At 48.0% G+C, this 12767-nt stretch overlaps 1 protein-coding gene and 1 pseudogene across 3 annotated transcripts; both read right to left on the bottom strand.

Annotated features, from left to right (window-relative positions):
* Positions 1 to 1527: 1527 nt before the first annotated feature.
* On the bottom strand, positions 1528 to 2189 carry LOC102122901 (large ribosomal subunit protein eL19-like; annotated as a pseudogene).
* A 2692-nt stretch (positions 2190 to 4881) lies between these two features.
* On the bottom strand, positions 4882 to 12319 carry HMGB3 (high mobility group box 3). Of its 3 annotated transcripts, none has more exons than XM_045383339.3 (5): positions 12047 to 12319; positions 9892 to 10046; positions 9458 to 9597; positions 8358 to 8532; positions 4882 to 7875 (listed from the first exon to the last, which is right to left on the bottom strand). In XM_045383339.3, the coding sequence occupies exons 2-5, from the start codon at positions 10039 to 10041 to the stop codon at positions 7735 to 7737; spliced, it is 606 nt and encodes a 201-aa protein (XP_045239274.2). In that variant the 5' UTR covers positions 10042 to 10046; positions 12047 to 12319; the 3' UTR covers positions 4882 to 7734. The 3 variants fall into 3 exon arrangements, with proteins under 3 accessions (XP_045239274.2, XP_005594885.3, XP_045239273.1); XM_005594828.5 differs by having other exon boundaries at positions 12229 to 12319; XM_045383338.3 differs by lacking the exon at positions 12047 to 12319 and adding an exon at positions 11010 to 11244.
* Between the last annotated feature and the right edge of the window lie 448 nt (positions 12320 to 12767).

The raw sequence follows: 12767 nt of genomic DNA, 5'->3' as shown, positions 1-12767 counted from the left end.
AGCAGTCACTCTCCATTTCCCCCCAATTCACTCTCCATTTCCCCCCAATTCACTCTCCATTTCCCCCCAATAACTCCAAGCCCTAGGTAACCACTAATCGGTTTTTTGTTTGTTTGTTTGTTTGTTTTTGTTTTTTTTTTTTTTTTTGAGACAGTCTCGCTCTGTCACCAGGCTGGAGTGCAGTGGCTCAATCTTGGCTCATTGCAACCTCCGCCTCCCAGGTTCAAGCAATTCTCCTGCCTCAGCCTCCCGAGTAGCTGAGACTACAGGCACACGCCACCACATCTAGCTAATTTTTGTATTTTTAGTAGAGACGGGGTTTCACTGCCCACCTCTGCCTCCCAAAGTGCTGGGATTACAGGTGTGAGCCACTGCGCCCGGCCTATTTTCTTTCTGTATAGAGGTACCTATTATGGACATTTCATATAAATGGAATCATGCAATATGTAATTTTTTGTGAGTGGCTTCTTTAGCATAATTATTTCAAAGTTCATCTATGCTGTAGCATGTATCAATACTTCATTCCTTTTTATGGCTGAACAATATTTCTTCATATGGATATACCACATTTTATCCACTCATCATTTGATGGACATTTGGGTTGTTTCCACTTTTTGGCTATTAAGAATTATGTACATGAGCCAGGTGCGGTGGCTCACGCCTGTAATCCCAACACTTTGGGAGGCTGAGGCGGGCAGATCACGAGGTCAGGAGATTGAGACCATCCTGGCTAACATGGTGAAACCCCGTCTCTACTAAAAATACAAAAAATTAGCCTGGCGTGGTGGCAGGCGCCTGTAGTCCCAGCTACCCGGGAGGCTGAGGCAGGAGAATGGTGTGAACCCGGGAGGCAGAGGTTGCAGTGAGCTGAGATCGCGCCACTGCACTCCAGCCTGGGCAACAGAGCAAGACTCTGTCAAAAAAAAAAAAAAAAATTATGTACATGAGGCCAGACGCGGTGGCTTACGTCTGTAATCCCAGCACTTTGGGAGGCCAAGGCGGGTGGATCACCTGAGGTCAGGAGTTCAAGACCAGCCTGACCAACATGGTGAAACCCTGTCTCTACTAAAGATACAAAAATTAGCCAGGTGTGGTGGCACGCGTTTGTAATCCCAGCAACTCAGGAGGCTGAGGCAGGAGAATCGCTTGAACCTGGAAGGTGGAGGTTGCGGTGAGCCAAGATCACGCCATTGCATTCCAGCCTGGGTGACAGAGTGAGACTCCGTCTCAAATAATAATAATAATAATAATGTACATGATATTCATGTACAAGTATTTGTTCGAATACCTGCTTTCAGTTATTTTGGGTGTATACCTAGGAGTGGACCTGATGAGTCATATGGTAATTCTATGTTTAACTTATTGAGAAATCTCCAAGCTGTTTCCCATAGCGATTGCACCATTTTACATTCCCACCTCCAATGTACCAGGACTGTAATTTCTCTACATCCTCACCAATACTAGTTATTTTCCTTTTTTATCTTTTTTTTTTTTTTTTGGCAAGCAGATAAAGGCTTGTTTTATTTTAATGGCTGATCTATGTAATCACGGAGGTCAGTATGAACAGACAAAAGGGGAGCTTTTATTTCTTGGTGTCTTCCTCCTTGGACAAAGTCTCGATGATCTCCTCCTTCTTGGCCTGGAGGCGCCTTCACTGCGCTTGCGTGCCTGGTCAGCCAGGAGCTTCTTGTGGGCCTTGTCTGCCTTCAGCTTGTGGCTGTGTTCCATGAGAATCCACCTGTTTGTGAACACATTCCCCTGCACCTTCAGGTACAGGCTGTGATACATGTAGTGATCAATCTTCTTAGATTCACGGTATCTTCTGAGCAGCCAGCCCAGAATCCTCATTCTCTTCATCCACATGGCCTTCTCTGGCATTCGGGCATTGGCTGTACCCTTTTGCTTATCTATGCCTATGTGCCTGCCCTTCCAAGGGCAGGTGTTTTTCTGCCAAGGTGTTTTTCTGGCATCAAGCCCGGGAATGGACCGTCACAGGCTTGGAGATGATCAGCCCATCTTTGATCAGTTTCCGGATCTGCTAATGGAAGTTGGCATTGGCGATTTCATTGGTCTTATTGGGGTCTAACCAGACCTTCTTCTTGCCACAGTGGAGGACACTACAGGGGAGCCTCTTCTGAAGCCTGAGCATACTCATGGCTGTAGTCGCAGCAGCGAAAGGAAAGAGCTCCCTTTTTTATCATTATTATAACCATCCTAGTGGGTGTTCAGCGGTATCTTATTATAGTCTTGATTTAAATTTCTTGATGACTAATGATGCTGAGGATCTTTTCATGTGTTTATTGGCCATTTATACATCTTTTTTTGAGAAATATCTGTTAAGATATTTTGCTCATTTTTTAAATTGGGTTGTCTTTTTATTGCTGAGTTGTAATAGTTCCTTATATATTTTGAATATTAGATCCCTATAGGATATACGATGTGCAAATATTTTCCCCCATTTTGTAAAGGTTGTCTTTTCACTTTCCTGGTGGTACCGTTTGAAGCACAAAAGTTTTTGTTTTAATTTTAATGAAGTTCAACTTATCTATTGTTTTCTTTAGTTGCATGTGCTTTTGGTGTCCTAAGAAACCATTGCCAAATCCACGGTCATGAAATTCACACTTATGTTTCCTACTAAGAATTTTATAGTTGTAGCTCTTACATTTGGGTCTTTAATCTATTTTGAATTGATTTTTGAATGCACTATGACGGAAGGGTCAAAATTCATTCCTTTGCACATGGATATCCAGTTGTCCCAACATCATTTGTTGAAAATTATTTCCCCCATTGAATGTTATTTTTATCTCTATTGAAAAATCAGTTGGCCACAAATGTCTGGGTTCATTTCTGGACTCACAATTGTATTGGCGTATATGTCTGCCCTTATGCTGGTACTATACCGTCTTGATTACTGTAGCCTTATTGTAAGTTTTGGTTTTTGTTTTTTGAGACAGAGTCTCACTCACTCTGTTGCCCAGGCTGGAGTGCAGTGGCCATAGTCTTGGCTCACCACAACCTCTGCTTCCTGGGTTCAAGTGATTCTCCTGCCTCGGCCTCTGGCCAGAGTAGCTGGGACTACAGGCACGCGCCACTATGCCCGGAATTTTTTTTTTTTTTTTTTTTTTTTTTTTTTTTTTTTTAGTAGAGATGGGGTTTCATCATGTTGGCCAGGCTGGTCTCAAACACTTGACCCTAAGTGACCCACCTGCCTTGGCCTCCCAAAGTGCTGGGATTACAGGCGTGAGCCACCGCACCTGGCTTTGTTACAAGTTTTCAAATCAGGCCAGGTGTGGTGGCTCACAGGTGTGCTGTAATCCCTACACTTTGGGAGGTCAAGGCAGGAGGATCAATTGAGTTCAGAAGTTTGTGACCAGCCTGGGCAACATAGTGAGACCCTATCTCTAAAAATAAATAAATAAATAAATTAGCCAGGTGCAGTGGTGCACACTTGTAGTCCCAGTTACCTGGGAGGATGAGGTGAAGGATCCCTTGAGCCTGGGTGGTTGAGGCTGCAATGAGCTGTGATTGTACCACTGCACAACAGCCTGGGCAACAGAGCAAGACTCTGTCTCAAAAAAAAAAAAAAAAAAAATTTAATAGTTTTGAAATCAAGAAATGTGAATCCTCCAACTGTTTTCAAGATTGATCTGGGTATCTCCTGCATCTCTTGAATTTCTATGTGACGTTTAGAATCAGCCTGATTTCTACTAGAGGAAGCCAGCTGGGATTCTGATAGGATTGCGTTAGATCAATTTCAGCATTGCCATCTCAACAATATTAACCCTTCCCATTCATGAACGTGGAATGTCTATTTCCTTAATATTTTGTACTTTTCCCCATGTAAGTTTTGCACTTATATTGTTCATCCCTAAATATTTTATTCTTTCTGATGTTATTGTAGATATTTAAGAGAATTGTTTTCTTAATTTCATATTGTTCGTGACTGGTACATAGCACTACTAGTTTTTGTATGTTAATCTTGTATACTGCAGCTGATGAATTCATTTTTTAGCAGTTTTATTTGGAGATTCTTTACGGTTATCTGTATACAAGATCATATCATCTACATATAGACATAGCTTTGTCTTCTCAATTTCAGTCTGGATGCTTTCTCTTTTTCTCTTGCCTAATTGCCCTGGCTAGAACTTCTAATACAATGATGAATAAACCCACGGGTTTTCCTAAACGTCCTATATCAGGTTGAGGAAGTTCCCTTCTACTCGTTTTTATCATGAAAGTGTTTGTCAAGGTTTTTGTGTCTATTGAGATGATCAAGTGTCTTTTTCCTTTTATTGATATGGTATTCCAGCTTCTTTTGAAAGCTGAAATCGTAGGATGCCCCACATATAAAACAGCAGGGGAGGCTGCTCTGGTTGAAGCAGTAAGGGAAGCTTGGGGCTACCAAGCTGGCTCAATGGCCTTTCCTTCCCATGTAGCCTTGGGCTCCACAGAAAACTGAGCTGGGAGCCAAGAACAGCAAGCAGTCCCCATGGCTCTCATCCAGAACTCCTTCTTGGGCATGGCTGAGTCAGCCAACTAAGCTCAGACCCTTGGCCTCGAGGAGCCCTGGTGGTCAGGGCTGGCTGATTACAAGTACTCAACCACTTTATCAAACAGTAGCTCGTCAGCATCCTGCAAATTGCCTATTTATCCTGGTCCAGGGCTTCAGAGCCAACTCCTCCTTATGCCTCCGGCCAGGAGGTTGATCTTGGGGCTTTGGAGTCCTTAACACTTGCGTCATTTTGATGGTATCATTCCACTAAATGTTAGCAGTTCAGATCTATGGTTACCACAAAGTTTGTACTTCTAAAACCTTGATAATCAACCAAAAAGTACAGAGGTTCAGTATCTCAAACAGATTGCAGACAGCCCACTGATTACTTTTTGGGAAGAGCGATTAAGAAACTTTATTACAGAAAATGAATGCATCCAACGTCCCCAAATACATTTGTGACAAGAACAGACACACAGAGACACAGACAATAGTCACTACATCACAGCCTTGTTCTTTCCGAAGGATAAAACGTCATTCAAGAATGGGGTGAGGTGGTTAGAGGGAGTAGGTACTATCCTTTTAAATGGAGGAAAAAAAAAAAAGCAACAGGTTGGCATCTTAAGAACACATATAGTGGGCCCAGAAATCAAGCTAAGCCTAAGCCTTAGGTAACATCATACCACTTACCGCATCTCAGAGAAACTAGGGCATTATTCCATTAGAGGAGCAATCTTGTGACAGTGTGAAAACGTTGAGTAGTGATCTTGCTGCATCAGCTAATGGACCAAGTGGCCTCAACTTGATGGCCTCTTTAAAACTCAGTGTTTGCCTAATCAAAGATCATTTGGCCAAACTGCTTCCCCACTTCTGCTTAGCTACTTTGGAAGCACAAGTTACCCCTTTCCATCCTTTGCCCTTCCCTGCTTGGTACATCTAGATACGAGATAGACAGGCACCACTTAACAAATCACTCCCTTTTGACTACAGGTTTCTCTTCCATATTTGACGAGGCTGGCAACAGCTCCCGAATCTTGGCCTAGCACATCATGAATTGGGAAGCTAAAGCTTTAGCTTAGAATGCCAAGTGACAAGGACATGGCTGAAGCAGGAGGGGCAATTCTGGAGCAAGCGCTTCTGGGCAAACCTCACAACCGAGTTTTTTAAATTAGTGGTCATTTTCTAGAACTAGAGCACACATTCAGGACAAACAGTTCTGATGGGAGAGGGAATGGCTATGAATACATAGATATCAGGCTGTGACCATGACCATAACTTGTACTCATCCAGGACCCGACAGGGTGGAGAGGACACCACCTCCAGACATGCAAGTTTCTGAACAGTGAATTTTAAGAAAAAGCTGCTTTCTCTTAAAATTAATACCACAAAAACACTCCTGCGTGTCTCATAGCCTCAAACATACACACCCAAATATTAATGCTGGGCAATAGCAACACTCACCCACAACACAGTACTGTATCTTTCATTGCTACAGAAAGTAATGATGTATATACATATCAGCCTTCAAAATGGTAGTGTCACCGCTTGCTACTGTGGCCATCTCCCCACACCCCAACCTGGATAAAATGTTACACTACCCACTAATATATCTACTGACACACAAACCAAGCTTCTTCCAGTTTAACATTGAACATCAATCTACATTTCCAGTGAATGAGCTAAACTTTATGAGTAGGCCATTCAACTTTTCATGATACATTTAGTGCTTAGAAATGTTTGATTCCATTAGCCTGCCCCATAGCTCAGGTGGCCCAAGATGGAGCCTGTAATCTTCCCTGGGGTGTTTGGTGTTTTGAAGGAGTAAAGTAGGAGCAAAAAAATGGATACTGTCCCCTACCCCACCACCCCATCCCACATACCCTCACTGGCATCCAGGAGACCAGCAGCAGGCTCAAGATCCCAAATGTTGGGCACCACAAATAATGTGGTATGTGCCAGGAGCACGGGGCGGCGGGGGGGGGGAATAGGGGTGAACGAGAAAAAAAAATCAGGCCTGAATTTTTGACACACCATACACTCTGAAATTGCTGTTTAGCAATACATTTGGCCCCACAAAATAGGGGGTAGAGGTGGGACAACAGTTAAACCTAGATAGCCTTAGTCCTAATCACCCACCTTCCTATACCTTGGAAGGCTACTGACCCTTGCCTATGTCCTTTTCTTAGCTCCTCCAGACTTCATCTGAATGCCACTCAGACACAAACAAAACCACACAGCAGCTTCAAGTAGCCCTCTCCATCTCAGCCCTAAGTGAGCTGGCCACTGAGTAATAAAAGAAGCTACCACATTTATAGGGAGGCCAGTCTCCAAATACAATGGAAAGGGGGTTTGTTCACTGCTGAGTCAGAAATTGACTGTTATAATAGAGAACAGTTTTAAAAATGTAATACTGTTTATTTAACTTCAAAAACATTTCAGCATTCTAAACATACAAAAAAAAATAACAGAACGTTGCAAATCATATTTAAGTACAGGAGGTTCTTGAACTTTCATTGATGCAGTGGCTCTTTGCTTTGCTGACAATGAAGAGTTCTACAGTTTGTTTAAAAACAAAGTTTAAAAACTACCGCACTTAAAAAAAAAATTCTCATGCCAGCTGACCTCTCTGTCCACAGCTAAGATGGCAGCAGAATGCTATGTCACTATATACAGAAACAAGACAACCTGAAGCTAAATGGATGCCCCTGCAGAGTCAACAGGTCCAGCCTCACAGTGCACGCCCTGAGCTACAGCCCCTCCAAAAGGCATCTTCCCCACAGCCTCAACGCCGAGCAAGGAGCATCAAGAGTTTGTCTTGGTTGTTTTGTTCTTTTTACAAACTATAGATATATACAGTTGAAAACTCAGGATTTCTAGCCAATAACCATAGTTAACACCACCTTACAAATTAAAAAACAAAAGCCAGAAGCATCTTTAAATGCCTTGTCACACCCACAGCAAAGTGCACAGAGTGAGGAGAACACGAAGAGGGCCTTTTCATTTTAAAAATGTTTGGAAATATGTACAACTTTGATACAGTTTCAGGGTGCTCCAGACACCCATGGCCACTTCATGTAAACCAATGACAATTTCTAGAGCACTTTGAGAGACTACAATATGATCGTGATCAAATTTTGTAATTAAACCTAATGAGGGCAACAGACACTTCTCAAATAAGAGATGAGTCAATTACGGCGCTCCCCTACTCTAAGTATTCACAAGGAGACAGATAAACAGTTTCTTTATTCATCCTCCTCCTCCTCCTCCTCCTCCTCTTCTTCCTCCTCCTCTTCTTCATCTTCCTCTTCCACCTTTTTCCGGGCAACTTTAGCAGGACCCTTTGCACCATCAAACTTTCCTTTTGACTTATAGTCAGCAACATCCTAGAGGAACAGGGACACATTTCAAATGAGTATGCGGCTGTTTTAACAGAAAGTAGAAACATGCAGTCTACATCTCAGGTAAGAGGACAGGAATTGAAATCAAGTTAAGACAGTGCTGCTGCCATATATATTTGAAGTATGTTTCCATATATGAATTCGGTTCTTAGCCATTCGAATTTAAAAGGTAATGGGTGTTCAAGTGTCCTTCAAGTTACATTAGTAGCACTATCAAATCCTCTGTTATCGGTTTTTTTTCTCTTAAAGAGTAAGCAAAATTTTTCAAGCCTGAAGTTGTTCCCAAAACAAAGACCTGTCAAAAAAAAAAAAGCATGAACACCAGCACCCATAGCTACCTTGCAGGGGGATGGGCCCTTGAGTGCTATGCTAAGTACTCAGGCCAGCAAAGCTGCAACATGCCCTGCAACCTACTGATACCAGAGCCACTGCCTGTTCACCAGTCCAGGTTACCAGCCCCACCTTACCTTCTCATACTTCTCCTTCAGCTTTGCTGCCTTAGTGATGTAAGGCTGCTTTTCACTGTCATTTAAATTATTCCACATCTCACCCAGCTTTTTTGCCACATCTCCAATAGAGATGCCAGGGTTTGTGGATTTGATCTTGGGACGGAATTCTGAACAGAACAGGAAGAATCCAGACCTTGGAAGAATTACATAAATTACATGAGAAACCACAAAAATGTGAGTTTAAGTTGAAATCCCACATTCCTGAGTAGCACTCCCTCCTACCACTATGACTTCTCCCTAAAGTGAAGTAATCTATGATACCACATACAATGCTACACAGTTGTAGGTTCTCAAATGTATAAGGTTAGAAAAATATATGGTGCTAGGCCAGGCGCAGTGGCTCACGCTTGTAATTCCAGCACTTTGGGAGGCCGAGGCGGGCGGATCACCTGAGGTTCGGAGTTTCAGACCAGCCTGACCAACATGGAGAAACCCCGTCTCTGCTAAAAATATTAAAAAATTAGCCGGGCATGGTGGTGCATGCCTGTAATCCCAGCTACTCGGGAGGCTGAGGCAGGAGAATCACTTGAACCCAGGAGGCAGAGGTCGCAGTGAGCCGAGATCACACCTTGCACTCCAGCCTCAGCAACAAGAGCGAAACTGCATCTCAAATACATATATATATATGTGTGTGTGTGTGTGTATGTGTGTATATATGCATATATAATATATACGCGTATATATACACGCGCATATATATATATATACACACACACAGTACTGTCTCAGTCCTTCAATTACTGGGAAAGGCATAAAGAACATACTTCAAGGACCCTGACAACCAAAACTGGGGTGTCTCCTTCACAATGGAAAGGCCAATAGACAACCACTGTGAATGTGCACGCACAGCCCACAAACACCTCAGCCTTAACCACAGACAACGCTGGCACTGCATTGTAAAGCCCAAGTACAGAATGGTTTGCAGAGGTATCGCCATCTTTTAAGTATCTTTTAAAAAATATTTCATTTTGAAATGAAATACAGGACGACCAAAAAACCAAATCCTCCAAGCAGAAGAAAAGGTATTAATTGTTATCCTGAATCCTATAGTCACTTACGGTGGCCTTTTGGGAGCATTAGGATCCTTCTTCTTCTTGCCTCCCTTAGCTGGTCCATAATCCTTCATTTCCCGATCATAGCGCACTTTATCTGCCTTTGCCATTTCATCAAATTTAGATTTCTCTTTCCCGGACATCGTCTGCAAAGAACAGGACTCGTTAAATCCCTCGATGCAGTGACATATACCTATTCAGTTTCTTGTGATTTAAGTGGCAGTTGCTAGAACCACTTGCAAAAGGGGGTAGGTAAAGGCCTGAAACCTGTGCAGGGCCTTAAAAAAATAAAAGCACACACACAAAATTCTTAAGCAAAATGATTCTAAGTAAAAGTAAAAGAGGAAGCAAGCAGCCATCTGGGAGAAACTCTGAAGGTAAGTAACCCCAAAGTGAGAAACCCAACTAAGACTAGTTTGAAGGGTACAAAAGAAAAATACCTTCCACCTCTCAGAGCACTTCTTGGAAAATTCTGCAAAATTAACAGGGACCTCTGGGTTTTTCTTCTTATGTTCTTCTCTGCACGTCTGCACAAAGAAGGCATAAGCAGACATCTTGCCCTTTGGTTTCTTCGGGTCACCTTTAGCCATCCTGACTGTGACAGAAGAGAAACAAAGAAATACAATGAGGAAAAGTAAGGAGGAATTGACAAGAACTACAAGATGTACCAAAGGCAGAGCAAAATTAAAACTACACTTGCTATTAGGAAGTCCCCTTCCCCCAGTGCCCGACACCAGTGGCAGAAGCCAGAGTGGGAAAGAAATCAGCTTCACTGTCGCTTGTCATTTAACTTTTGACCAGCACGAAGCGCGCTGGTTTGCGAGTTACTTCTCAAGAGCGATCAAGTTCTTCAAATGGAGCCGACCCAAGTAGGGTACTCAGCGTTACGTTTACAGAACTGCTGCGTTTTGGAAACTACAATCACAAAGTGGGAAGGGCACAGAGAGGACACATTTGGTGGGGGTGATGGAAGCTTGAAATCTATGACTGAAGACTATCTGGTCATCTGCTGTTACGCAATTAAAAACAACAACTCTTACCACTGCTGAACACAAGACCAAAGCAGGAGAACTGTATGTAGGGGATATCTGAAATTGTCACTATTGTTGATGCGTTTTGGCTTATTAAAAAATGGCTTTACAACACGGGAGATCTGGAAAGTGAGCAGGTATCCCCGTATTATTAGTTCAATTCATCACTTCATCACTATCTAAAGGGGGAGGGTGTATCAAAAGGGCTAGTCGTGCTCATCTGTAACCCAGAAAGCAGGTCCAGCCCAGAACACTTTCTCCAAAGTTTCCAAATAAAAATGCAGCTGCGGCATGTCATCGTCCCTGTCCCACCCCCCAGCTTCCCGCCATCTTTTCCTTTTCCCACACCCAAGGTCATCATGTAAAACTAAAGCGCTCCCCTTGGCAGCAGCCGCCCGCGAGGCTGCCCAACAGAGCCCCGCAGCGGCGGCCCGGGCGGGGCGGGACCGGGAGCCGGGGAGTCCCGGCCGGCAGCAGGCAGCCCGCCTCGGCCCCCGCGCCGGGTCACCGGGACACCCGTAATTCACCTTCCATTTTGTCAAAAGCCTCCTGATGAAAGAAAGTGCCCCTGAAATCCGCCGCTGTCATCCCCGGGGAACGCGCGGGGCCGGGGGCGGCGGCGGTGGTGGCGCGCGGGGGGTGTGCGGCCGGGCCGGCGGCAGCCGCGGCACTGGTGGCGGCGTCCGCCGCACCTCGGAGTCCCACTCGCTAAAATGGCTGATCCGCGCGCGGCCGGCGCGGGCGGCGGCGACGGCGGCGAACAAAGCGGCCCGGGCCCCGCCGCCGCCGCCCGCCCGTCGGCCCCCACCCCGCCCCGCCCCGCCCCGCCCGGGCCGCCCGGGGGCTCGGGGGCCCGGGCCGGACCTCCCCGCCCCCCGGCGCGGGGCGCACTCCTCGGGATAACAAAGGCGCCCGTGCAGCCATGACGCTCGGCCGCTCCAGGGCCCGCGGCGGCGCCCCCGGCCCTCCGCGCCGCCCGCCCCTGGCCGCGGGCGCCGGGGCCGAGGCCTGAGCCCGCCGGGCGCCCCGCCGCCCGCTCCGCCCGCCTCCCCTGCCCTCGCCGGAGGCCAGCGCCGTGCCAGCCATGTTAGCGGCGGCGGCGGCGCCCGGGGGGCGGGAGGCGAGCGCGGGGCGGCCGGCCCGCGCCCCTCCGGGCCGCCGGGCGCTCCGCGACGGCCATGTTAACGCAGAGCCAGCGGCGTAGCCTGCGGGCCCGCGCGGCACCGGGCCGAGCCCAGGAGCGAAGTTTGCCCGCGCGGCGGCCCCCGGCCGCGGCGGGCACCGGCCGCCCGCCCCCCAGCGGAGTCCGTCGCGGGCCGGGAAGCTCCCGGCCCCCTTCCCGCTGCCGCCGCCCAGCGTCGGGACGCGCGCCGCCCGAGCCCATGAGCCCGCAGCCGCCCCTCTGCTCGCCCCGCCGCCGCAGCCGCAGCTGCCCGAACATCTGGCCTCGGGGGCCCTGGGTTCCCGGCTGCGGCCCCTGGGGTCGCTACGGGCTGGCGCCCGCCGAGGGAACCGACCCCCGAAAGCAGGGAGCTTGGGGAACGCGTTGGAAAAGTTGAAACACCTGAATTGCTTCTTCCTTCCCGGCCGCCTAGCAGGAGGGAAGGTGGAGGGGGCGGGAAGGGAGCGGGGAGTAGAGGCAGGGGGAGGCAGCGGCAGGGCGCGCTCGCGGCGGCGCGGGCCGGAAAGTTGTGCGGGCGCTGCGGCGGCGGCGGCGGCGGCGGGAGCGGGCGGTGCGAGACGTACCTGTATTGTTCGCTAGTCTGGGCAGCGCAGGGCACGACGCGCGGCTCAGCGCTCCCCAGCCTCGCGCTAGCTGCCTCCACGAGAGCCGCCTGATTGGCCAGCGGGCTCTGCCGTTTAAAACAGCCTCCTCGCCTGGCCATTGGCTGCGGGCCTCATGCATATTAAGCAGGCGCGGACGCCCATTGGGCGCGGCTGCTGGGATCATTCATTCAAACAGAACGACCCGCCGGCGCCGGCTACGGAGGCCAAACAGGGAAAGACCTAGTCTCGCCTGCCCGCCCCGCCCACCTCGCCAGCCCCCTCCGCGGACAGAGCTGGGATCGCCAAGGGCTTTGAAGAGGTGGCCCTGCGATTCCCAGAGGCCTCGGCCTCTGGCGTGGGAAGGTGAAGTCCAGCGCCTTTGCGCTGCCCTCTGCTCCCGCCGCACCGCGGCCTGGGCGCCCCTGGCCTCCAGTCAGCTCCCCTGCCCGGGGAAACACCTCCGGGCCCACCACGGAGGAACGATGGTAGACCACCTCTACCCGGTTCGGCTGCTGCGC

The sequence above is a fragment of the Macaca fascicularis genome, chromosome X (assembly GCF_037993035.2).
Source record: "Macaca fascicularis isolate 582-1 chromosome X, T2T-MFA8v1.1".
In the NCBI taxonomy this organism is placed as follows: Eukaryota; Metazoa; Chordata; class Mammalia; order Primates; family Cercopithecidae; genus Macaca; species Macaca fascicularis.
This window is presented reverse-complemented; position numbering and strand designations above follow the sequence as displayed.

Bases quoted from the DNA above. Each gene is read 5' to 3' on its own strand.
- HMGB3 (XM_045383338.3), bottom strand. From the start codon at position 11,070: ATGACAGCGGCGGATTTCAGGGGCACTTTCTTTCATCAGGAGGCTTTT. The intron at 10,047-11,009 runs GTGAATTACGGG...CTTCTGTCACAG, and splicing joins GGCTTTTGACAAAATGGAAG to TCAGGATGGCTAAAGGTGAC. The intron at 8,533-9,457 runs GTAAGTGACTAT...AATTCTTCCAAG, and splicing joins AATGCTCCCAAAAGGCCACC to GTCTGGATTCTTCCTGTTCT.